Genomic DNA, 27,506 nt, shown 5'->3' on the forward strand with positions numbered 1-27,506 from the left:
TGAAAACAAAGTAACCATAAAAGAATCATAAAAGACAAAAGAGGATGGTAGACACAATGCTAGGGTTTGCTTGCAAGAAGTTTAATGAGAGAGATATGCAAAATTTCCTTCATAAACTGGAAGTCAGAGTCACTTCAGAGCAGAGATGCAGTTTAAATATATCACAGTAAAACAAACATATCATACTGCAATAATATTCCAAAACTACTGGACTTTGTGAAAGAAATTTGTACATTCATTATGAATTCAGCAAAGAGCAAAAATCTGGACATGTACAGTTAATGGTGATTACTAACAGTCTGTAAGAATTCCTGGACTATGTTTATAGTGAAGCTTAACCTATGACACCAGACCCAAGTTAACTTTCTCTGCCCCTTGTCGCCTTACTTTCCAGATATCCATACTGAAAGGTAGAGATTTCACTGTGGGTCCAGTTTTTACTTACATGTGGCTCTCCATGTTCACTTATGAAGCTGAACATTAAAATCCCCCTTCAACAACAGTGGTACAAAAGGGAACAATTTTATCAATTTGACTATGCATTGAATGGGTAAAATCAAGTACAGGCAGTCCTCAGATTACAAACGGGATCTGTTCCTAAGTCTGCCTTTAAGTCAGATTTGTACATAAGTCGGAACAGGTACATCTGGTTTTATTTAGCGTCAGTTAGTCAAATGTTTTTCTTAGTATATTGTACATATTTTACCTTTCTATGCACATAAAACACTTAAGAAACACTTCCAAATACACTAAAGCATCTTAAACATAATAATACAGTACATCATAATAATAATAACTCAGTACAGTTGGCCCTCCTTATCCATGAAGGATTGGTTCCTGGCCCCCCCGGCAGATACCGAAAAATATAAGTCCCTTATATAAAATGGCGTAGTATTTGGATATAACCTACGCACATCCTCCCATATACTTTAAATCATCTCTAGATTACTTATAATACCAGATAAAATTTAAATGCTATGTAAATAGTTGTTATACTCTAATCTTTAGGGAATATTGACAAGAAAAAAAACTGTACGTGTTCCTCTTGCTCACAACACAAGCAGTGAACGAACGAGATGTGAAGCAAACAATGATCAAACAATGAGTAAAACTTGTAATACTTGACAGTAGTTGCTACACTGTCTTGTGTAGGGAATAAGGACGATTTGGAGGAGGCTCAATACTACACAGTAGTGCTCATAGAGACTAAGAGCTTTTTCACGTATAATTTGGCCATGGACTTCTGCAACATCTCCTCTAGCCACACACTTAATGCTTTCTCAGTCTTTGCAAGCACTTTATCATGAACCAGAGAGACCATTTTTGCCGTTGTAGGGGCAGCATAAACACTTCCACGAATTTCAGCTTCTTTCTGCGTTACTGTGCGAATGCTCGATCTGTTCTTACTGACCTTATGGGCCACTTCGGAAAGCAACATGCCACTTTTCAAAAGATCTAAGATTTCTACTTTCTCGGTGAGAGACACCCTTTACGCTCCCTCTGAGCCTTTGAGGAATTGCTTTGGCCACCTAATTGCTTTTTAGGAGCCATTTTTTCACAGGAACAAAGTAGTGAATGAACGATGCTCAAACAACAAGTGCTGGAAGAACACTTCCAGGTTTTCTCAATTCATGGTAGGTTTAATTCACGCATGCGGAACTTATGGATAAGGAGGGCCAACTGTAATAATAAAAGTAACTACATACGGTTCCATTGATGTCTTGCATATCGGAAGGGGCATTTGTGAGGTAGCATTACGATAGACCTGGTGCTGGACAGTCAAGATTTGATTCTGCTGCTGGGGAGTGGGGGGGGAGGGGGAGCGGTTTACTACTGAAGTCAATTTCTTAAAGTAGGCATAAAGTGAGACTTGTACAGAGCTTTTCTTTTTCCTGTCATAAATGGCCTTGTAGCAGCTGAGGTCCTCGGTAACCGCATGGTAAACTTTGGGGAACCTCTCTGTATTAGAATCTTGCTCGTCTAACTTTGCTATCCCTGCTTCAATGAGATGAAAGGCTTCAGCTAACTCTTTTGTCACAAACTTTATCAGTTCTGGAGTTCCTAGGTCCCAGTCTTCTTCTTCCTCAAATGCTATCATCTGCAGCTCTAATTCCATAAGGTCTTCATTGGTCAGTCCTTAGGCATGGGAGTCGAGTAACTCTACAACATCATTTTCACTGATGTCTAACTGCAGTTCATTACCAATATCAACCACAGCTTGCCAGGCTTTGGCGATGTTGTCAGCTGTAAATCCCTGAAAAACATGCATGGATTGGGGGCACAATTTAAGCCAAATACCAAGTTACACACTCAACACAGTGTTAACGGCAACGTGATCCAACTTAAAATGGTGGACAGCATTCTCCTTCCTTGAGGTGCCGAACCGCTGAAGCCATGCAATGTTTTCATGAGCGTCACAAAGTAGTGCATGCGTTCGTTATTATGAACCATTGTATTTAACTTGAATTTTCAATATAATAGCCTTTATAGCAGTCCGTTCATAAGTACGAGTTATCCATAAGTCAGATGTTCGTAACCCAGGTACAGCCAGTAACAACAATCTGGCATTTATCTGGTACAAGGCATTTAAGTCTGGTGACCCAGGTCTGTACAGAAAAACTACGTATGACTTGCAGAGGTCTATATCAAGAGCAAAAAACAATTCCAAGCAAGGCCAGAGGTGACAACTCTGCATGTCAACTCTGCAGAGTTTGCAGGTCTTTACTTCCTACAAAACAAATAGCATAAATGGCAGTGATGCTTCACGACCAGATGAGCTCAATGCCTTTTATTCCTACTTTAAAAGGAAGAATATAGCTACATCTGCAAAAATCCCTGCTGCACCAGTGACCCTGTGATCTCTGTCTCAGAGGCTGATGTCAGGCTGTCTTTCAGGAGGGAGACCCTCACAAGGTGGCAGGTCCTAATGAACCTGGCAAGGCTCTGACCAACTGGCTGGAGTATTCAAGGATATTTTCAGCCTCTCACTGTTATAGTTGGAACTTCCCACCTGCTTCAAAAAGGCAACAAATATACCAGGGGCAAAGAAGTGTAGTGTGAGCTGCCTTAATGACTATCGTCCAGCACATCTATGGTGATGAAACATTTTGAGAGTTTGGTCAAGGCGAGAATCATCTCCTGCCTCAGCAAGGATCTGGACCCACTGCAATTTGCCTATCACCACAATAGGTTTATAATGGACACAATCTCAATGTCTCTTTACACGGCCCTAAATCACCTGGTTAATACAACCACTTATGTCAGGATGCTATTCGTTGACCATAGCTTAGTGTTTAACACTATCATTCCCATTGTCCTGATCAATAAGCTTCAGAACCTAGGCCTCTGTACCTCCCTCTGCAACTGGATCCTCAACTTCCTAACTGGAAGACCACAATCTGTGCGAATTCATAATAATAACTCCTCCTTGCTGACGATTAACACTAGTGCATCTCAGGGATATGTGATTAGCCCACTGCTCTACTCTCTTTATACCCATGACTATGTGGCTAGGTATAGCTCAAATGACATCTATAAATCTGCCGATGATACAACCATTGTTGGCAGAATCACACTTGGAGATGTAGCATACAGGAGCAAGCTACACCAGCTAGTTGAGTGGTGTCACAGCAAGAAACTTGCACTCAAAGTCAGTAAGACGAAAGAGCTGACTTTGGGAAAGGTAAGACGACGGAACACAAGCCAATCCTCATAGAGAGATCAGAAGTGGAGAGAGTGAGCAATTTCACATTCTTGGGTGTCAAGATCTCTGAGGATCTAACCTGGTCTCAACATACTGATGCAGCTATAAAGAAGGCAAGACAGCAGCTATATTTTATTAGGAGTTTGAAGAGATTTGGTTTGGCAACAAACACACTTGAAAACTTCTATAAGTGTACCATGAAGAGCAATCTGATAAGTTGTATCACTATCTTGCTATGAGGGGGAAGGGGCTACTGCACAGGACCAAAAGAAGCTACAGAAAGTTGTAAAATTAGTCAGCTGCATCTTGGTTACTAGCCTCTGCAGTATCCAAGAAATCTTCACAAAGTGGTGCCTCAGAAAGGTAGTGTCCATTATTAAAGACCCCATCACCCAGGACATGCCCTCTTTCCAATGTTACCACCAGGAAGCCCAAAGGCATGCACTCAGCGATTTAGGAATAGCTTTTTTCCTTCTGCAGATTCCTAAATGGACATTGATCCCATGAGCACTACTTCACTTTTTTACATATAATTGCACTCTATGATTTGCACTTTTATATATATGGATTTTGAAATGTCTGTTCAATTTTATGATGTTCTAAGGTATTACTCACTTACATAAGTGTTTCATGAACAAAACCTTCACTCAGCACTAAGCTGATACTTCAATAATTCTGAATTACACAGATTGAAAAAAGTACACACTTTTGCACATGTTAATGAAGCGATGTTAACTAGTAACGTGGTGAGAAAACACATGGAATTGCAGTCATATCAGGTTCATTATTATCTATATCTGGATACCAAGGTGAAGAAATTTAAAAATGAGAAATGATTTAAATTGTCCCTCTGCTGCACACCATTCTACAAAACAAAAGCAAAAATAACATTTTAATTCCACAAGTTCATATAATTAAATGCAAGTAACACTCTGCCTTTGTTGAATTTTATTCTTTCTTTTCCTCACAAGTGACAGCAAATTGTTTCCAGGGTCCCTGTAACCAATGTTGAATTCAGCCAGTCTGAAACAAAATCTGCAATTTAAAATAAAATCAATGTCCTCCTTTGTTGCCACGTCACCCAGACCGTGGTTGGAATTAGGAGGAAAATGCCTGAGAAGCTGAGGGAGGGAAGACACCCTCACAGCATTTAAAAACCATCAGAAGGGCGGAGCAGTCTCAATGGACCAAATGACCTAATTCTGCTCCTATGCCATGGGGACTGTCCCTACATACCTCCTCATTTACTTTTCCTGGTTCCAAAGTCTTCATGTTTGTCTATAAAGAGGAGGCATGTTCATCAAAGATTTGGCATATCTCCAGTGGCTCCACAAAAAGGTATTCCTTTCAGTATTTGAGGGGACCTATTTTCTCTCTAGTTACACTCTTTTTCTTAATATATTCATCTTTTTGGATTTTATTTAATCTTCTCTACCAAAGTTATTTTTTGAAACCCAACTTTTAGCCCTCATGATTTCCTTCTTGTGTACACTTCTGCATACTTTACACTCCTCCACAGATTCCCTTGATCCCTACTACCCGTACCTGACTCATGCCTTCCTCTTTTCCTTGGCCTGAGCCTCTGCATCGTCATCCAGGATGCCCTACTCCTAGCAGCCTTACCCCTTGGCCATGTGACAAGAAAGGTCATGGAGAAAGATGGAAACATGAATCTCAAAGCTACAATTCAGGACACACAGTAAATGGCAAACAACCACATCAGAAACTATGCACCACCTCTAGCAACACCAGCCCCAATCATTCACCATCTGTTCTATCTGTGGAAGAGTTGAATTTACCATATTGGCCTCATAAGCCACCTCAGAACCCACAAAACTGAAATAAAAGCAAGTCAACCTTGATCCTAAAGGACCAACTAAAATGAAGATCTGGGACATATCATTCACAAAGGGAACTAGCCCCATCTCTGTTGATTCATAGATCATCAGTAACAGGATGCCTTGACTTGAGCACATGAGAGGGATTAGAAAATCCATAGGATATTTCAAGTACTGAAAAAAATTAATCATAATTTCACAGCACTGGTAAAACTAGTGTTTGTGAAAGAGCAACCTCTTGGGAAAACAGTGGAGTGGTGAAAAGAATAGAATATGCATGACAAGCGTTGATAAATGTCTCAGCCTTGGAGCTGCTGGATATAGACAGGTGCTTCATTTGCACGGTGGTAATAAGAAATCACTACACGGCAACTTAGAAACATATCACTCTACCAAAAGGTCAGGGGGAAACTCCGATTACACAGCCTGGGTAATAAGGGCTAGTTGAGTGATGATGAAAAAATGGATAAATCATTCTTCTTAACTGCCATGTTCTGACTGCACTGGGGAATACCAGCAAACTGAGATCCACGTCAGACAGTACTGGGCTGAAAGGGAGGCAGACTTCATTCACAAAGACATGGTAGCAATTTCCAAAACTTATTTAAATTGTTGACGTGCCTTCGGTATTGTGTACAAGTACATGACATGTAGGCCAAAGGTACAAGAAGTGACATCAGTGAAAGGTTATGCTAATGTTTGTAATTTCTGGTAGAAGTGACAGGACTTCCAACAGAGTTTGCAGTTCCAAAGATCAGACTCCACCTCAAAACCAATGATCCCATCCAACAAAAGAACCAATGGGCAGATAAGGCAGCGAAAGATGCTAACAGCAACAGATCCCCAACTTTTGTGTCATTGGCTCTGAAAAAAATCATGTTATAAGGCTGCGTGAAGATACACCCCAGGAAGAGCAAAATGAATTGGGGGAAAAAGGGGGCTGTAGCAGTGAACTGATATTTTACATGTGGAGGGAAGAATATAGTGTGGAATTTGAAAAATACATTCCACAGGACCAACCACCAAGGAAAGAACATGGTGTCTTGCGGTATATTTGGTGATAACCAGAAATAGATTAGGATACTGTCAAATGCAGTCAGAGACTTTTTTTAATGAAACAATGCAGTCAATGCCTTCAGGTTTAAATTGGCTAATCAATCAAAGTCTAAAGATTCCTGGAAAAGTTACAGATCAATTTTCCAGAGCCCAACATAATAGTCGAGGGTTAAGAAATATTGCCTTGTAATCATGGATGTGGATGCAGACTGCTCTGCCTGAACTGTAGCAACAAATATGAACAAAGAAGTAAAAGCTAGATGGGGAAATCCCCTTCAAAAGTGATGAGAACGATATGCCAGCCGCTAAGGATTAAATAGCTCCATATACTTTATCATCCCCAAGCCTTTGGGCAAGGTAGATCAGAAAAACTGGATATTAAAGACTGTCACAATAAAGAGCATAGAACAGACTGGCAAAAGATGGGTACATGTTCCTCCTATAAATTTTATGCAAGGAAGAACAATCCCAGACAAGACTGAAAGTGGATAAACAGACTTGTAGGACCATGAGGCTCCCAGGTGGATCTCCTACCTTTCGTGAAGATAAAGCACCAATAAGAGATAGGATATGGAGGCATTTTGTTACATTTTATTTTTATTTAGAGATACAACATGGTACCAGGCCCTTCCAGTTCAACAAGCCCCTGCCACTCAATTACACCTATGTGGATAATTATCCTTCTAACCCTTTCTGCACCTTTGGAACGCGAGAAGAAACCAGAGCACCTGGAGGAAAATCATGCTGTCACAGGAAGGACCATGCTGTTATAGACAGTAGTAGAACTGAATCCGAGTCACTGGGGCTGTAATAGTTTTACACTAACCGCTATGTTACCATGCTACACTTATTGTGAGACTAATTGAAAGCATTAAGGAATGGTAACAGGAAATAATAGAAGGGGTGAGGAAACAAAGTTTCTGGGAATTGTCAAAATGAGACACAAAATATTGATATAAAGATCTCCTGGTTGGTTCTGGGTTGACTTAAGGTAACAACAGCTATATTGCCATATTGATTATAAGGACGAACGATATGAGTCTGCCTAGCTGTAGAAAGGGAGAAATAGGGGGAAACCTTGAGATTTACAAAGCTTCATCTCTGATCAATCTACTTCTGCCAAGAGGAAAACAAACAGCAGTTGTCCTGATATTATACTGTACTTCATTCAGGCTCAATGGCATAGTTATAGTTATAGCAACCACTATTCCTCCACTGCAAGATCAGCTAGGGTATTCCCAAACCAAAATCTACAAATGAACTAAGAGGTTCACTCCCTATTCAAGTCCACATCAATGCCAAGAAATAATGCCACTCTAAAATCAAGTCCAGGACCAGCCGTCAGTTGCGGGAGGGCTTACATGCTGCAACTGGTTATTGCTGACAATAGTACATCTCATCCTGACAAGCTAAATACATTCTATGCAGATTTTGATTAGAAGAGAAATATTATGTCTCCACTACACTGACACTCTGCACAGCTTGTATCCACGACCAACATTGCAGACATCAGAACAATCTTCTAGAGAGTGAACCCATGAAAAGGACCATGGCCCACCAAATCACCACTGGTGCAACCATTTGGTTTTAGAAGTCACATAATTAGTTAAATGGAGATCACCATGTGCAGTCAAGGTGTTTCAATTGATTGTAGTAAAAATACACCTGTAGCTGGAAGGTCCAGCTGCTGGTGAGTCAGTATCCTGGCAAAAACTACATCATGAAGACAAAAGAACACTCCAAGAAACTCCACAAAAAGATTACTGAAAAGCACAAGTCAGAAGATGGATACAAGAACATCTCCAAGCCACTGAATGTCTCTTGGAAGACAGTTAAGTCTATCATCAAGAAATGGAAAGAATATGGCACAGCTGTAAATCTGCCCGGAACAGTCCGTGTCCCAAACTGAGTGAACGTTCAAGAAGGGGACTAGCAAGGGAGGCCACCAAGAGACATATAGCAATTCTGGAAGAATTTCAAGCTTCAGTGGCTCAGACGGGAGAGACTACATACAACTGTTGCCCAGGTGCTTCACCAGTTGCAGCTTAATGTGAGAATGGCAGAGAGAAAGCCACTGTTAGAAAAAAAACTCACATGAAATCTCGGCTAGAGTTTGCCAGAAGGCATCTGGGAGGCTCTGAAGTCAAGTGGAAGAAGGATCTATGGTCTGATGAAACCAAAATTGAGCCTTTTGGCCATCAGACTAAATGCTATGTTTGGCATAGACCAAATGTTGTATGCCATCCAAAACACACCATCCTTACCGTGAAGCATGGTGGTGGCTGCAGCAGGCCCTGGAAGTCTGGCAAAGGTAGAGGGCAAAATAAATGCAACAAAATCCTAGAGGAAAACCTGATGCAGTCGCAAGAGAACTGCAGCTTGGGAGAAGATTTGTTTTCCAGCAAGACAATGACCTCAAAAGCATAGAGCCAAAGCTACACAGGAATGGCTTAAAAACAACAAAGTTAATATTCTGGACTAGCAAAGTCAGAGTTCAGACCTCAATCCAATTGAGAATTTATAGCTGGATTTGAAAACGGCTGTTCACTCATGATCCACATGCAATCTGACAGAGCGTGAACAGTTTTGTAAAGAAGAATGGAGGAAAAGATTGCAGTGTCCACATGTGTAAAGCTGAGAGACCTGTCCACACAGATTCAAAGCTGTTATTGCTGTCAAAGGTACTTCTACTAAATACTGACTTGAAGGGGCTGAGTAATTCTGTAATCAATCATTTTGTGTTTTATATTTGTAATTAATTTAGATCACTGAGATCTGTTTTGTCTTTGACACCAAGTTATCTTTTTCTGTTGATCAGTGTCAAAAAAGCCAAATTAAATCCACTGTAATTGAATACTATAAAACAATAAAATATGAAAACTTTCAAGGGGGTGAATACTTTGTATAGGCACTGTATTAATTTACAACAAGAAATACTGGGACGTATGCTCACCTGCAACTAGGGTGTGTGGAAAACATGACGATATTCTTGATGATAAAACTGCAAGAGCAATTAAAATGTGCACATCTGGGAAAGTACAAGCTGGAAATCACTGGGGATGTACTATTATACCAGATGAACTCCAAGGGTGCATGTTCATGTGCATGTCCAGATGGCTGAGTATGTAACTCTCTGCAGCCACCTGTCATCCTGCACATTGGAAGCACCATACCAGGCTTTGATGCAAACAGAAAAAATGCACACCACCGTAGATCTCTAGAATTTTATAAGAGTCTTGGGTGGCATGCCAAACCTCCCCAAACTCCCTATGAAGTAGAGCTACTGTCATGTCTGTTTCATGATTGTATTGACGTGCTGGGTCCAGGACAGATTCTCCAAGATGTTGATACTGAGAAACATATTTGCTCAACTTTTCCACGGCTGATCTCTCAATGAGCACAGGTACACGTTCCCCTCACTACCCTTTCATGAAGTCTACAATCAATTCCTTGGTCTTGCTGAAGGTGAGTCTCAGGTTGTTGTGATACCACCCAACCAGCCAATCCATCTCACTCCTGTACACCTCCTTGCTGTCATCTGAATTTTTACCAATATATCAGTGATGCCATCTGCAAACTTGCAGATGGTGTTTTGGCTGTGCTTGACCACACTGCCATAAGTGTAGAGAGATTAGGGTTGTGGGCTAAGCACATGCCCATGTGGTACACCTCTGTTGACTGTCAGTGAGGAGGATATTAATCACTGATCTGTACTGACTATGGTATCTCAATGAGTTTGTTGAGGATCCAGCTGCAAAGGGATGCATGTAGGGCCAGGTTTTGAAGCTTGGTGATTAATACTGAAGGGACAATGGTAAACAGCAGCTTGACATGTATTTTGCTGTTGTCTAGGTTCTCCAAAGCTGTAGACCTGTTGCAGGAATTGCAGTGAGTTCAGACCCTTGGTTAGGCAGGAGTTAATTCCAACCACGATCAACATCTTGAAGCATTTCATTATTGTACATGTGAGTACCAACAGTCAAAGGTCGTTGAGGCAGCTCACCCTGCTCTTCTTGGGTGCCAGTATATTGTTGTTCCTTTGAAGCAGTGAGAGGTTGAAGATACCCTTAAACACTCCAGTCAGTTTGTCAGAACTGGTCTTCAATACCTGGGCAAGTATACAATCAAGGCCTGGTGGCTTGCAGGTTTAACTGTCTTGAAGGATGTTTTGACATATCAGCCTCTGAGATAGAGGTCACAGGGTAACTGGGTGCTTGGGGATTCACACAGGTGTAGTGCTAATTCAAAGCCTGCATGGAAGGCATTCAACTTATTGGGGAGTGAAACATCACTGCCATTTATATTGTGATATTTCGCCTCATTGGAAGTAATAGCATGCAAGCCATGCCATAGTTGTCATGTATCCATTTGTGTCTCTATTTTCACACAGAAATGGATTTTTTGCTTTCATAAAGGCTGTCCATATGTTGTACCTGTACTTCTTGGAGGATTCGGGATTTCAGGTCTTGACCGCACAGATCTCGCCCTCAGCAGACCACAAATCTCATTTATCCCAGCTACCTCTCCTCCACCCTCTCAGTTCTGATGTGGGGTCTCAACTGAAAGTGTCAACCATCCTTTTGCCTTTGATGCCACTTGACCAACTGAGTTCTTTCAGAAATCTGTTTTTTTTTTGTCCCAGATTCCACCATCAGCAGTCTCTTGAGTCTGCACTAGAGAGAAATTTATCAAATGGAACTTGGGCACCCCTTGTCTGTCAGAGAAATCAATCCATGGACCAGAATAGGGAAACCCACAGTGGAAACAGTTAAACTGCAATTTGAAGACATTTACCTATAGAACGTGAAATGAATGAAGTAAAGACATTAAAATTAATAGTAGACGGAAACAAACTAAACACTGAAACAATGACAATAGGGAAGTAAAAAAGGACATCATCACCAGTCATGACAGCAAATAATGTAAGGACATCTGCTAGAAATCTACATTATGAAATTAAGACCATAAAACCATAAGGTATAGAAGCAGAAATAGGTCATTTGGCCCATCAGGTCTGCTCTGCCATTTCATCATGGCTGATCCAGTTTTCCTCTCAGCCCCAGTCTCCTGCCTTCTCCCCATATACCTTCATGTCCTGACTATTCAAGGATCTATCCACCTCTGCCTTAAACATACATAAAGACTTGGCCTTCATAGCTGCTGTGACAAAGAATTCCACAGATTCACCACTCTATGATTGAAGAAATTCCTCATCATCTCCATTCTAAAAGGATATCCCTCTATTCTGAGGCTGTGTCATCTAATCTTAGACACGCCCATCATAGGAAACATCCTTCCTTCCATTTATAAGAAAAGCCACTACGTGTCAACTTGAGAGACATTAATGAGAGCTTTTCCATCATGAGCACAAACAAATCTTTGAAAATCTGAATTCCTCAATTTTGTGGATAGCTTTTGTCCCACAGTATCTTAAAAGAAAATTACCTGCCCAGTTCCCATTTCTAATTAGCGCACTCTGAGTCTCTTTAAATAACCTCAGTTACCAACTTCCAAAGAAGAAATAAATTCTCTGACATGAAGAAATGTCAATGAACCTGCATTTTATCTGTCAGACTGATAAAGATTCCTGCCATGTGTCTGATGAGCAGCCAATTTTCTCACATCATATATTAAAAACAAACATTTTAATTTTGTCAACCATCTGTTCTTAAGTAACACAAAAATCTCAATTTTCTGAATTTCATTCATTTTAGGTCTACAAGGAAGCTGGAGTTCATATAATGTAATTGGCACACAACTTATGAAAACTAAAATATGAATAAAGCATTGTGAACAAATATTTTTAAAGTTTGTAATGAAATTACGTTTTGAACTCAATGTTATTTCAATTTATACTAAACTATTAAATCACAAATTGCTGAAATTTATTTTTTACAAATATTTATTCAAATCGATATTCTGATTTGCAACATTTACATGAATAGGCTTAGCAAAAGTAACACAAGATGCAACTGCTGGACCTAGTAAATTTTTAAAAAAGCCCTTTGAGCTTTCTTCACAAATTAATGACCTTGCTGTTATGATGCAATATATAAATCTGCACAAAGCTATTTTTATATTCTTCAATCAATTTTAAGAAGAGTACTACATGCTTGTGTTGAATGAGAGCTTCAACAAATGTGGATGGTGCTGGACTATTGCATATGGTTGCAATCCAGAAGGAAATGTTACATTCCATCACTAAAATTAGATATTATAAACTGATGAGAGATCTTGACAAGGGTTGTTGGACCCAAATGCTGGAATCGAGACAGTGTCAAACTGAAACAAGAACTGAGCAAAAACAAAACACGAGACAATATCTCTAGTTAGGCTTATGATTGAGTACCGAACCTTAGCTCAGGTGCTCCTGAAATAGTCAATTCTTGGTATTGAAAATATGATTGCCAATTAGCGGGACTGTCCTGAACCCTTAAAGGGGCCACACCACCTATCCATACTCTGGAGAGTAGTTCATCTAAATTCCAGAAGCTGGTGCAGTTGGGAGCATCTCATAACAGGACACCCACCCCTATGGCCAACGCCTGACAGCCCTGTCTGCTTAGAAAGGCATTGATGGTAGTCGAGGATGAGAGCTGAAACCAAGATGTCTGTGCCAGGCAATAAGCACCTCTTCCTGGATTCAAATCTTTCCAGTCCATAAGGTATCGCTGAACGTCCTGACCAAAAATCTTCTCACCATGAAAACCAGTCCCCCCTTGATAAACCTGGGTGGTGATGAGGCTAGTGGTGGTGGGGCTAAGGGGCTGGTGCAGACAGGTTTTAATTTAGAGATGTGGAAGGTGGGATTGATCCGTAGCGTCTTGGGGAACTGGAAGGCATAAGCCACCAGCTTTACTTTCTTGGAACTTGGAAGGGTCCAATGAACTTGGGCACCAACTTTCCAGATTCTACCTGTAGAGGAAAATCATGAGCAGACAGGCAGACCAGCTGCCCAGGCTGTTAAGTGAGTCCCTGCCTTCCCCATTGGTTCGCCTTGGTTTCTGCCTTTCATGTAGAGGCCAACAAAATCTCTCTTGCCCTAATCCATTTTTGCTTGCAGCACTGGATGAGACCTTTGGCCACAGGGAGCCCACCGTCAGCCTCCTGTTCCGGAAAAAGAGATAGAGCTTAACCGAACTGGCACTCAAACGGTGACAACCCATGCACCGAGTGCTGTAAGGTGTTGTGGGTGAGCTCTGCCCACATCAATAGGTCGCAGCACTCGTCTGCTCTTTCTGAGGCCAGGCATCCTGGGATACGTTCTAAATCTTGGTTTGTCCACTCCATCTGGCCATTGGATTGTGGGTGAAACCCAGAGGAAAGATTTGCTGTTACCCCTATCAGCTTACAGAACGCCCTTCAGAAATGTGACACGAATTGTGAACCACAATCCACGACAATGTCCACAGGGAAAACATGGATTCTGAAGTCCTGGTCCAGGACAATCTTGGCCATCTCCACTGTGGAGTCCTTGGAGGAACAGAATGGCCAAGGCTTCCCTGCTCCAACCACTCTCTTGTGGCAAAGTTTGGAACTCAATAGTGTGGTTGGTCACTGACTGACTTCACTGCTGCATCTTCATCAGTAAGTCCAAGGTTCTTTTTGCGGTGGAAGGATGATAAAACACCTTTCTCATGCTAGCCATGAATTACTCCGAACCGGCACAAATCTCCAACCTTTGTTCCTGATGCACGGAGGCCCAGGCAAGGCACTCCTGGTCAGGAGTTAGATCATGAAGGCTGCTTTTCCACACTTTGAAGGGAATTGGGATGGCTAGACTTCGAACTCCAATAAGCAATGAGCGAGGAAGCCGCAGCAAGAACCCAGGACTTGCTGAATTTCTCCGGTGTCGGAAGATGTACAGGTTCCACAGAGTGACTGACAGCCTCACCCAGGAGACTCTAGCATCCTCCTTGTGATAGCTGGTAGACGGCATTCTGGAGACTGTGTTATCTCCCTCTGGTAATCCTCTCGCTGTGGCTAGCCACAGTGCCCGAGAGACTCTGATAGCCCACTGGATCCATGTTGGCTCAATCATGCTGTGATGAGAAACTTTGATAAAGATGATTTGGGCCAAAGTGCTGGAGTATCCGAGGCTGGAATGGAGACACATTATCAAGCTGGAATGAGAATTGAACACAAACAAAACACTAGATGGTGTTTTTAGTTAGGCTTATCATTGAGCACTGAACCCCAGTTCAGATGTTCCTTAAATACTCAATTCTTGGTGCCCAAAACATGATTGCCAATTAGTGGGACCGTCCTGAACCCTTAAAAGAGCTGCACCAGCTATCCATACTCCGTAGAGTTAGAGATTCTGAATCCTAGAAGCTGCCACGGTTGGGAGCATCTAGTAACAATAAACAAAATCTTAATTAAGCAAAGCGATCTGACTCACCTGCCTGCACTCGACTGGAGTATTTCAAGAACAGAGCAAGAGGTTGGCTCAGTTATCGTGCGGAAATTACTCAACCATTATGTGCTTCGTCAGGTCTAGCACAGAAACAAGTTTTCCATTGATTTCAATGGTGGTGACCAACTGCAAAGGATTGTTGCATCAAATTCTTTTTTTTTGAATCAAGCTTGAATGTAGTTAAATGGTTCTGTGATTCTTTTTAATGTTTTGGACCTGTTTCAATTCTTATAGCTTCATTTTGGACAGAATTTCACTTATAGACAGTCAGTGATCATTATCTCAGGGTCGCGGATTTCTATACTTGCACAGTCCCAGACTATCTAAAAGTCCAGACCCAGCACACTTGTCTTCTGCATGAAGAGAGGGAGGATGTAGTTCATATTCCTACCTCATTTTGATAGGGACACTTTTTATTAAAACAAAATAATTGATCCTATGGAAAAAGGTAAATGTAGTAAATGTAGAAAAGTGCTTCGCTTATGTATTAAAATCCAAAGAAAATAGGACTGGATTAACACAGAAATTTTAGCCTTTTCTCCATTCTCACATTCCAAAGACACGCTAGCATAAGCCTAATTGGTTTCTGCAAAGTACCTCTTATACAGCATAAACTCAATAGGCTAATGGCTTCAAGCTGTGTTGTATGGAAATATGAAATAAGGTGAGATAAAATTTGAAGGGATTTTAAATAAAAGGCCAGTGATAAAATACTATAAACAACTTCCAGGAATTGCTAAGAGTCAGCTGTGTTGATTTTTCATTCATTTTCTACCCTAATTAGAAACAAAAGTTGGTGGTGTAATTGTATGGAAGGTTGTCGCAGGTTACAATGATAGGACTGGGCTGACAAATGGCAGATGGAGTTCAATCTGGAAAGGTGTGAAGAAATACACTTCGGAAAGCTAAACTTAAAGACAGAATACAGGATTAATTGCAGGATCTTTAGCAGTGTGGAGGAACAGAGGGGTCATAGGATCCTTAAGTTGTCATGTAGGTTGATAGGCTGGTTAAGAAGGCATATGGTGTGCTGTCCTTCATTAATTGGGGGATTGAGTTCAAGAGCAATGAGGTAATGTAGCTCTGTAAAATTCTGGTTACACCACACCTGGAAAATTGTGTTCCGTTCCGGTCACCTCATTATAGGAAGAAAGTGGAAACTTTGAAGATGGTGTAGAGAAGTTTTGCCAGGATGCTGACTGGATTGGAAAGCCTGTTTTATGAGGATAGGTTGAGCACAGCATGGTGGGCTGAAGGGCCTATAATGTGCTTCACTATTCAATGTTCTATGCTCTAATGGAAGATTGTCCCCATTCTTGATAGTTCATGCTGAGAATCTCTTTGAATTCATGATTGCGCTTTGTAGGAATTACAGTGCCAGTACTGTTAATATGCATCTTTACCGCAAGGTCAATATAGCATGTCTTCCACCACATTGGATGAAAGTCTAATTGGTTTAGGTACACATTTAACTGTTCTCTAATTAGCTTCCTGTTGATCCTTCAGGGATTCTACTGGGAAACAGAGCAACATACAGCTCAGATCTCACTCGCACATTAGGGGTATCTTGCAGCAGCCAATCTCATTTGCACATTTCTGGGATGGGGCAATAACCGGAATACCCAGCAGAAGCTCGGAAAATATGCAAACTCCGAAGTCAGGATTAAGCCTAGTTCTCTGCTGTTGTGGGACTTCCACTCCACCAGCTACACCATTGTGCTGTCCACTGCAGAGAGGCCCCAAAGGGATATAAGAGTCACAAAATGAACTGGGAAGAACACAGCAGCTTTATTGTGGGAGGAAAAGAATTCGAGGGCATCACTTTGTAGAAAAAGAGAGGTACAGTATTTTTTAAATGGTGAAAGTTTGAATGGTATTGATTCTCAAAGAATCCTAGATGTCCTTGTACGAGAATCACACAATGTTAATATACCACTTTAGCAATGAATTATGAAGTCAAACAGTGTTTCAGCCTTTACTGTAAGAGGATTTGAATGTGAGTTGTCTAGTTCCAATTATAAAGAGCCCTGCTGAGACCACATCTGGAATCCTGTATACAGGTGTGATCTTGCAACCCAAGGTTGTGATAAAGTGCAGCAAAAGTTTACCAGGCTCATTCCTGGGATGGCAGGTTTGTCCTACAAGGTCAGATCAAGTTGATTAGGCCTGTACTCTCCTGAGGGTAGAAGAACAAGAGGTGATTTCATTGGAATGTACGAAATTCTTGACAGGGATGATGAAAAGTTGATGTTTCTCCTCATTGTGGCATTTAGAAATAAGGGCCACAGACTTAAATTAAAGGTATGGTCATTCAAGACAGAGAAGAGATGTAAATATTTCAGTGATGGGGTTGTGGCTCCTCAAATTTTAGTCTCCAAGACAGCTAGGAGAGAGGCTCAGTTGCTGAGACACAGATTTCATTCATCCACATCTCTCTGTTCCTTTTCCACTCCCAACAGTCTTCCCAAGTTCTCTCTCCCTTTGTTCACATTGCCTATCCTTTCCCCTCTCGCACCTGGCTCCATATGCTCATCATTCCCCACCCCCTCCCCATCACTTATCAGTTGCTATTCCACCTGCCTCCACACTTCCGGATGAGGGATATATTTCCACTCCATACACAACCCTTCAACATCTGTCCTAAGGGACTCAACCTAAATCATCAACACATCCCTTTTTCCTCCACATATGCTGCTGCACCTGTGGCAGCATGTTATTGCTCCAAATTTCAAGATCTGGTGCCTCTTGTTTCGCTAGGAAAATGACAAACATGTCTTTAGGTATAATCGCATTGAGGTAAAAAGTGTTGATGTGGGAACTGTACTGACGTAAAAGATCAATCATGTCTTACCGAATGGCAGAGCAGAAATGAGAAGCCAAATTACCCATTTCTCCTGCTATTTCTTTTGTTAATGCTTTAAGTAGCTGGCTGTTCTGATGTCCCCAATACAAGTGAAATGCCACTTCACTTCAAGGAAGGTGAAAACAAAGGTGTTGTGAACTGGTACAGCAAACCCTCTACCCATGTGACACTGTTGGCTCTGAGTGGACCTAGTCTGGCTATTGAGGCCAATCTGGAGGCAGTTACCACCTAAAGTCTGAAAGAACCTGTGTTGCATTCTTTTATTTAAAGTTGATTACATCCCTTTAAAATAATAAATTAAAGGAAACAACTAAAATTCTACATGATTTGATTAAAAAAACATGATGGTGAACCTACTGGAGCTACTGCCTCACTGCTCTAATAACTCCGGTTCAAAGCTGACCTCCAATGTCATATATGTGAGTCTTGCACATTCTTCTTGTGACAATGGGAGTTTCTTTATGGATGCTCCAGTTTCTTCTCTAACCCCAACGGCTGGCAGGTTAACTAGCCAATGTAAATTGCCCCAAGTACATAGGTCAGTGGTAGAATCTCGAAGGTGGGGAGAGGGTTCAGATTGGAACTTGGGGAGAATTGACTAAAGGAAAAATTAGGGAGGGGGTTGGGACTGTGCAAATTGGCATGGATTTAATAACCTGAAATAACCTCCTAAACCAATTTAATTAGCTGGCCAAATTAATTGCTTTTCTACAGGTATTTTGCCTTGCTAAACTGGAATTAGAAATATTACCTACATCTGAAAGTAATGTGTCTTCTCAATTGTAATGAATTTTTGGTGAATATAAAATTGTATTAATTTCCCTTTATTCTTCACACTGCTGGCTACCCTTGTTGATCTCTGGGAATAAAAGTGCGGATCTTCAACCCTGATGACAACATAGATCATGGGATGTACACATTTTGCTTGGGAAGTCCCAACATTGGTATTGGCCTAGATCACCAGTTTCATCTTTCACTCTGCCAGTGCTGCCAGCTGTGGTTATGCCTGTGCCTCATGGAGTCCAATGGGGCTGCACTAACAGCTGTAGGCTTCTAAGCTCTGAAATTGGCAAAATAATCCAACGTCGCTCAAAAGGATAGATTTGAGCTATTTTCTCTCTTTCCTCCACCACCATTCCTTCAAACTTGGAAATTTTCCAGCTGTTGACTCCTTTCTATCTCAACTTGAAATGCCTGATCATGTGATGAACATTGTCAACTCTTGAGTTAAATGTGATCAAAGCACTACAGTTTATCTGAAAGTACTGACTCTGCTAGATAAAAATGAAACTCAAAGGGCAAATACAATTAAGCTGTCAAAGCTGTCCAGTTTCAGGAAGAGAAATAAACAGAAGTTGTACAATAGAATTCTGTATAATTGGCTCTCTTCCATCTATATCAATTTAGCTAAGTTGCTTAAAAATATAATTATAACATACAATGAACTACTTAAACAATAGGCTTATTTTGTTATAACTGCAGGGTTGCAAATTCTAATAGGTCAGGGGTTTGGCATATGGAAGCAAAACCTCAAATTAAAAAGCAACTGCTACCATAGAAGTCCATGCATTTCATTAACAGGCAGAAATATTTCAAAAAATGGAACAACAATCCGATCATTATCTGCAAAAGTTATGGTTATATTACAATGTAAAAATAAGGGGAAACAAGCATTGGAAAAACAAATCTATTTTCACTGTAATACAGTATAACGTTAAATGAACTCTTGATCATTCATAAAAGAATTCAGCAAAAGCATAAAATGGTGGAATATGACAACAAAATATCTTCCAGTCATTTACAAGAGTAGTTCCAGTGATAAAGGAATTCAGTTATGAGCTATCAAGACATTTTTGAATATTTTACTTGAAGCAGAGAGAGTTGAGAGCGGAATAGGTAGTGATGTACAAAATCTTGTTAAATGTGAAAATGTTTAAATTAACAGAGATCAGGGATGCAAAAAACACAGGTTCTGTATTTTGAAGAAAAGCATTTTTAATGAATGATGATTTATGATGTAGAATGCATTGTCTAAAAAGTGATGAATGTAGAATTATGGCTTTCAAAAGGGAAGTAAAACAAAAAGACAATACTGCAGTACAATAGAAAAAAAGCAGGGGAATAGAATTGACTGCATTATTCCAGAAAGAACTACCATCAACTCAACTGTAAAGTTACTCTAAAGAAACGCTCTTAAGTGATTAATGCAACAGTGGTAAAGAAAGATGGAAAAATAGATGGAAATATCAGTGATAAACTACGCTGCAGTTTATAAATGTACATAAACTACTCTGAGAAAACTGCTCTTCAGATCCTGAGATTTTCTTTGTCCCACCATTGGTGGCTGTATGTTCTGCAGTCTCAACTCCATGTTGTGGAATACAACTCCTTTTCCACCAGTTTTGCCACCTTAAAAGCCATCTCGTTGACTAAGCCATTAGCCATCGTTCACAATATCTTCTGTTAGTTTGGCATTGATGAGAGAGCAAAGGGCAGCTAGGTAAATGGTGATGAGTGGGAGCAGAAACATTGCACTTCTGGTCTTCCCAGCATATAAGTAGTGCTGTAAAAGCAGTTAGCTCATAGATTCAGCTCTTTTCGTCTGCATTCAGATGCAAATTTCTAGTGGCTAAGATATAATTGCTTAAAAATCCTAATGTTCGAAAAGATCATAAAAGTGATGGTGCAATGTCTGAATACTGTAGGTTACTGTCCTGCTGTATTAGAATTTGCTTCCAATTAAGGCACGAAGCCTCTGTTACAGGTTTACAGATGCAAGTGGAAATGGGGTTGGGAAATAGGTTCATGGGCTGATTCACTGGACAAGGTAAAAATTGGTCTGGCACCAATGGGATAGGGGCATAAATCTTACCAGCATTTGATAGTTGTTGAGAGTTGAACCCTAATTTGGAGTTGAGAGCAGTGGAGAACTTAGCAATGACTTTTTGGGTGTTTTCGTGAAGGAAATCAGGGAAGCCACAATTAAAAAGAGATCAGAGATAAAGTATATATGTGACCACAAAGGACAGAGGTTGCAGAAGTGCACAGCGCATAGATCCTAATGTTAGAGGAACAGAGCTAATTTTCCCATTCGCCAAAAGGCTCATAATGATGGCGCTCTCCAAGAAGCACTGTCAGGTAAATGATGGATCATGTGCATCTCTGATGTGAAAATAGCACTAAGATGGATTTACAAGAGATTTTGTAAGTTGCAAGACAAGTGGAAGAGGGAAAACATTCTACAACATGGGAGCACTCAAATAAGGATGTGCTCAGTTAAATTTTGAAATTGATGCCATTCAACTGAGAAATAATGCCAAACATAATTTGGATGTTGAAATTATTCAGATAGGTAATGCTGAAAAAATATTTTATGACCTAATTTTAAAAATCAATGGTTAAAACAATTAAGACACCCTCTCTATGAGTTAAATGACACTTGCTTTCTGAGTGAATCAATCACCTACATTACCCCATTTCATATTCACAATTCTGATATGACCACATGTAAACTGATTTGAGAATTAAAATTTACTCATTTACGTATTTTACAGAAAATTTGCTTTAATCTATATCTGTTTAACAAATAATATCTTTAAGTTTTCTACTGTTTGTACTGAAATAGCTTTTGTAATTTTTTTTAAAATCGGTAGTAAAGGTCAAAATGTCATAAGACAATTCTTTTTCCAAATCTCCTCAAAATGCATCATATTTGCTTCATTGTGATTCGTATTTAAGCATATATATAAATTCCACTATTAGGTTATTTTCCCAATGGTCTCATTAAAACTATTTTTTCTAATACTCTATTGTCCACAGTAAAGTATTTAGGATTATTTTTTTCAGAATTTGCCCCTTGATCTAAAGACTGATCAAGTTAATCTGGAGATTATTATCTATGATTAGATATGGCCCTTGTGGCTAAAGGGATCAGGGGGTATGGAGAGAAAGCAGGTACAGGGTTCTGAGTTGGTTGATCAGCCATGATCATACTGAATGGCGGTGCAGGCTCGAAGGGCCGAATGGCCTACTCCTGCTCCTATTGTCTATGTTTCTATGGTAAAATACTTGAAGTTGGGCATGATCAAACTTAAAACATTTCACTGACTTGAATTAACACAATTTTATGAATGGGAAATTAGGTTTGGCAAGTCTGCCAAAGCTTTGAGAGTATAATTATAAAGACTCAATAAGGAGAAACCAGTAAATGTAAATTATTAGCATTATTTGAAGACATTCAAAAAGGTACAACTCAATGGGTTGCTACACAACATTAACTTCATGGGCTTGGAATAAAGCATAAATTGAAAATTATTTAATAGAAACATGAGAAAATAGAAAGAGGAATTGTGAGCAAATTGACCCCTGAAGACTACCCCAGATCTCATCCTCTTTTTGTGCCAGTTATGAAATGGACAGAAAATATCCAACAGGAATCAACAGATGGATGAGAGTATTTAGGATTGGTAGACTGTTTGCAATCTATATCAACCCTCTAAATGAGGCAGTGTTCGATACATAGAAGTTTATTAACAAAACAAAGTCAGGCAAGAAAGAAAGCTGTGAAAATACCAAGAAGACATAAAACTTCAGAAACTAATCAACAAATATCCGGTAGCTGGAATGCACCTTTAAATAAGAAGGCAACTATTAAAGGAGAGAGAACACACAATACACTGCAGATGCTGGAATCTGGAACAAATAAAAAAAAGGAACTTAGCATATTAAGCAGCCTCTGAGGTGACAAGCTGATGGTCAACTTTTTAAGTTGAGATCCTGAATCAAGGCTGATGGTCTGGAGAAAAAATAGCCACTGAGACAGTCATTTAGTGGGCTGTAAATCCTTGAAATTTTATATTTTCTATCCCAGAAATCAATATATGCTTAAAGATTCCCTGTATTCAAAACTGAGATCAACATTCTTGGATAACGGGAAGCAAATGAACTTGGATTAGGAGGAAGGTTAATTTTGATGGCATCAGACAGGAAATCACAAATGTAGATTGGGAAAGGCTGTTCACAGTTAAAGAGAATGTCTTTAAAGATATCTGATAAGTGGGAGGCTCTTTGATGGAGAACTGATGCAGCAGTTCAACCATATCACTGAATAAAACAGATGGCTCAATTAGCCAGATAATAACCACTCCAGCTCCTTGTTTCATACTCATAAAATCTAGCTCTGTGTATAGAGTAACAGGGTCATTACAGCCACAAAACAGGCCCTTTGGCCATCTAGTCCATGCTGAACTATTCATCTGCTTTGGCCCATCGACCTGCGCCCAGACCAGAGCCCTCAATATTCAACCCAACCTATGTACCTATTCAAATTTCTCTTAGCAATTGACCTCGTATCCACCACTTGTGCTGGCAGCTTGTTCCACACTCTCACCCCTCTTTCAGTGAAGTGTTCCCCTTTCATCCTTAATCTATAACCTCGAGTTGTAGTCTCACCCAACTTCAGTGGAAAAAGACTGCTTGTATTTATCCTACGTATGCCCCTCATAATTGTGTATACCTCTATAAAATCTTCTCTTTTAGGGAATAAAGTTCTAACCTATTCAACCTTTCCCTAATACTCAGGTCCACAGATCCTGACCACATTCTTGTCGATTTTCTCTGCATGTTTTTGATATTATTTACATTTTGCCTATAGGTAAGTGACTAAAGTGGATACAAAACTCCAAATTAGGCCTCACCAATGTCTTAAACAATTTCAAAACAGCATCTCAACTCTTGTACTCAGTAGATTGATTTATGAAGACCAATGCCGCAAAAGCTTTCATTATGATGCTATCTACCTATGACGCCAATTTCAAGGAATTATGGATCAGTATTCCCAGATCCCTCTGTTCTACCTAAGCCAAATGTGCCCTACCATTCACCATGTAAGATCTGGTTGGTCCTCTCAAAGTGCAACACCTCACACTTCTCTGCACTAAATTGCATCTGCCATATTTCAGCCCTTTGTTCCAGCTGGTCCAGATCCCGCTGCAAGCTTTGTCTTCATTGCTGTCTACTACATATTGGTGTCATCTGCAAATCTGTTGATCCAGCTTACAGCACTATCATCCAGATCATTGATATAGATGACAAACATCAACAGACCAAGAACTAATCCTTGCGGCACACCACAAGTCAATGGCCTCCAGTCAGAGAGGCAACCATCTAGTATCACTCTCTGGTTTCTTTGCAAAGCCAATGTCTAATCTAATTTGCTCCCTCATCTTGAATGCCAAGTGACTGAACTTTCTTGACCAACCTCCCATGTTAAAGGCCTTGCTAAAGTCTACATAGACAATATCCACTGTCTTTCTCTAATCAACTTTCCGATTAACTTCTTCAAAATATACTCTGGTTGGTTAAACACAACTTACCACACACAAAGCCAAGTTGGCTATCCCTAATCAGTCCCAGTTTATCCAAATACTTGTATATACAGTCCCTTAGAATAACTTTCCCACTACTGATGTCAGGTTCACTAGCCTATAGTTTCCTGGCTTATTCTTAGAGCCTTTCTTAAACAACGGAATAACATGAGCTATCCTCCAATCCTCCATCGGCTCACCCGTGGCTTAGGCTATTTTAAATATCTCTGCTAGGGCCCCTGCAATTTCTGCACTAGCTTCCGAGAGGGTCTGATAGAACACATTACCAGGCCCGGGGGACTTATCCACCCTAATTTGCCTCAAGAGTGCAAACACTCTGTAATATTCCCCAGTAATCTTTATAAAACCCATGACCTCGCTGCTGCATTGCCTCACATCTATATACTCTGTGTCTGTCTCCTGAGTAAATACAAACATTTAACATCTCCCTCATCTCTTTCAGCTCCAGACGTAAATTACCATTCTGATTTTCCATTGGACCAATTTGTGCCTTGTTATCCCTTTACTCTTAATATACCTGCAGAAGCCCTTAGGATTCTCCCTCAACTTGTCTGCTAGAGGAACCTTAAGTCTTCTTTTAGCCCTCCTGATTTCCTTCTTTAGTGTTCTCTTTCATTTCTTATACACCTTGACTACCTCATTTGTTCCTACCTGCCTATACCTACTATGCACCTCCTTTTTCATCTTAACCAGGGCATCAATATCTCTCGAAAGCCAAGGTGCCCTGAACTTGCTACCCTTGCCTTTTATCTGACAAGAACATACAAGCTCTGTATTCTCACTAGAAGGTCTCCCACTTAGCGAGTATACCTTGCCAGAAAACAACCTGGCCCAGTCCATACTTACCTGATCTTTTCTGAGACCATCAAGATTGGCCCTTCTCCAATTTAGAATCTCAACCTAAGAACCAGCCCATTCCTTCTCCGTAATTACCTGGAAACTTATGGCAATATAACCACTAGATGCAGAGTGTTCCCCTACTCAAACTTCTCTCACCTGCCCTGTCTTGTTCCCTAATAGGAGATCAGGTATCACACTCTTTCTAGTTGGGACTTCCATGTACTGATTAGTGAAACTTTCCTGAGGACATTTGACAAACTCTATCCCACCCGGCCCTCTTACAGTATGGGAATCCAAGTCAATATGTGAAAAATTAAATCACCTACTATCATAATCTTATGCTTCTTGCAAAAGTTTGCAATCTCTCTACAGATTGGTCCCTCATAAATCCTGCAGACTGTTGGGTAGTCTTTGATACAATCCCGTTAATGTGGTCATAACTTCCTTAATGTCAGCTCTACACAAAAAGCCTCACTAGATGAACTCTCCAGTTTGTCCTGACAGAGCATTGCCATAACATTTACCCTGACTAGTAATGCCATCCCTCCCACTTTAATCTCTCTGCTCGATCATGTATAAAACAAACAGGACCCCAGAACATTGAACTACCAGTCCTGACCCTCATGCAACCAAGTTTCATTAATGGCTACAATATCATAATTTCACACGCTGATCCATGCCCTAAGCATATGTGCCTTTCCTACAATATTCTTTGCATTGAATTATATACACAGCTAGAAAATTAGTTCCACCATGGTCAACTTTTTATAGAAGGCAATTCTCCACAACCACTCCACTATCTGTTCTGGCATTCTGGTTCTCTAGAATTAGTTCTGCAACTTTAGTTTAAACTCCATCCCACCCACCCATGCAGCACGAGTAAACCTTCCTGCTAGGGTATTAGTCCCCCTCTTTTCAGGTGCAAATCATCCCTTCTGTACAAGTCCCAACTTCCCTGGAAGAGAGCCCTTTCACCTGCATAATCTTCTTAGCCATGTGTATGATCTTCCTATTTCCGGCCTCACTAGCACGTGGCACAGGTAGCAATCCTGAGATCACAACCCAGGAGATCTTGTCCTTTAATTTAGCACCTAACTCCTTGAACTCACTTTGCAGAACCTTGTCACCCTTCCTACCCATGTCGTTAGTACCAAAATGGACCACAACATTTAGCTGCTCACCTTCCCACTTGAGAATACTGAGAACTCGATCCAAAGTGTCCCTGACCCCAGAATCTGAAGGGCAACAAACCACTGGAGGATCTCATTCTCATCCAGAAAACATTCTTTCTGTTCCCTTAACCAATGAATCACATATCACCACAGCTCACCTCTTCCCCACCCCCCTTCCGTTCTGAGCCACAGAGCTAAACTCAGTGCCAGAGGCCTAACTGCTGTGAACTTCCTTTGCTAGGGGTTCATTTCCACCACCCCCCCCCCACAACAGTATCCAAAGCAATAGACCTATTTTTGAGGGGAATGGCCAAAGGGTTACTCTGCACTGGCTACCTATCCCCTTTCCTCCTCCTGACAGTCAGCTAGTTACCTGTGCCCTGCACACTGGGTGCAACTACCACCCTGAATGTCCTGTCAATCAACCCTCAGCCTCCCAAATAATCCAGAATTCTTCCAATTCCAGTTCCATCTTCTTAATATGGTCTGTTAGAAGCTGCAGCTGAACGCATTTCTTGCGGGTGCAGTTCTCAGGGACACTGGAGGTCCCTCTGCCTTCGCACATCCCGTAAGAGGAACATTCCACTATCCTAGCAGACATCCCCATGGCTCTAAATGTGCAGTAAGAAAGTAAGATAAATAATGACAAAAAAAATCTGCCTATGACCTGTACTTCTCCTCACAGAAGCCTCAATAAACTACAGCCTCAATTTCCCACTCTCACACTGGCTCACTCACAGAATGGCCGCTCCACTTAAAACTAATTTATTTTTATTGGTCCTTGCCAAGTGCCTAATTATGTGCAATCTAATATCTCTTTGGGAACTGTGACATGCAAAATATGTCAAATGCCCCCGCTCGCTTCTCTTAAACTCTCTCTCTCTCTTCCTCTACGCAATCTGCTTTCTCCTCAGTACTATGGCAAGCAAAATGTCACTATTTCACAATATGTAAGCACTCAACAGCATAGACCATCAATATCATGAAATGGAATTTGCAATAAGAAAGAATTAATGATAGTCTCCAATATGGAGCAAGAAATCAATTAAATATATACTTATGCATTTGGAAACAGGAACAGTTAGAAGAAGCCAAACTTTCGTCCTACCTCTTGGATTTGCATTCGGACTTTGTTAATGGCTCGAATCCATCGTGCTCGAGCAGGAGGAAATACAGGAATACTATCCTCATCATTATAACTGGAAAACAAATTTATGAACCAACTGTGATGA

At 40.6% G+C, this 27,506-nt stretch overlaps 1 protein-coding gene across 3 annotated transcripts in view; it reads right to left on the minus strand.

Moving 5' to 3' along the window:
• Positions 1-27,506, minus strand: part of LOC132404887 (protein unc-13 homolog B-like) — a 439,816-nt gene that overhangs the window by 137,404 nt on the left and 274,906 nt on the right. For all 3 annotated transcript variants that reach the window (XM_059989454.1, XM_059989453.1, XM_059989452.1), the window contains exon 10: positions 27,383-27,473. In XM_059989454.1, coding sequence (XP_059845437.1) covers positions 27,383-27,473 — 91 coding nt within the window. The remainder of the gene's footprint in view (positions 1-27,382; positions 27,474-27,506) is intronic.

This window comes from Hypanus sabinus, chromosome 14 (assembly GCF_030144855.1).
Source record: "Hypanus sabinus isolate sHypSab1 chromosome 14, sHypSab1.hap1, whole genome shotgun sequence".
NCBI lineage: Eukaryota > Metazoa > Chordata > Chondrichthyes > Myliobatiformes > Dasyatidae > Hypanus > Hypanus sabinus.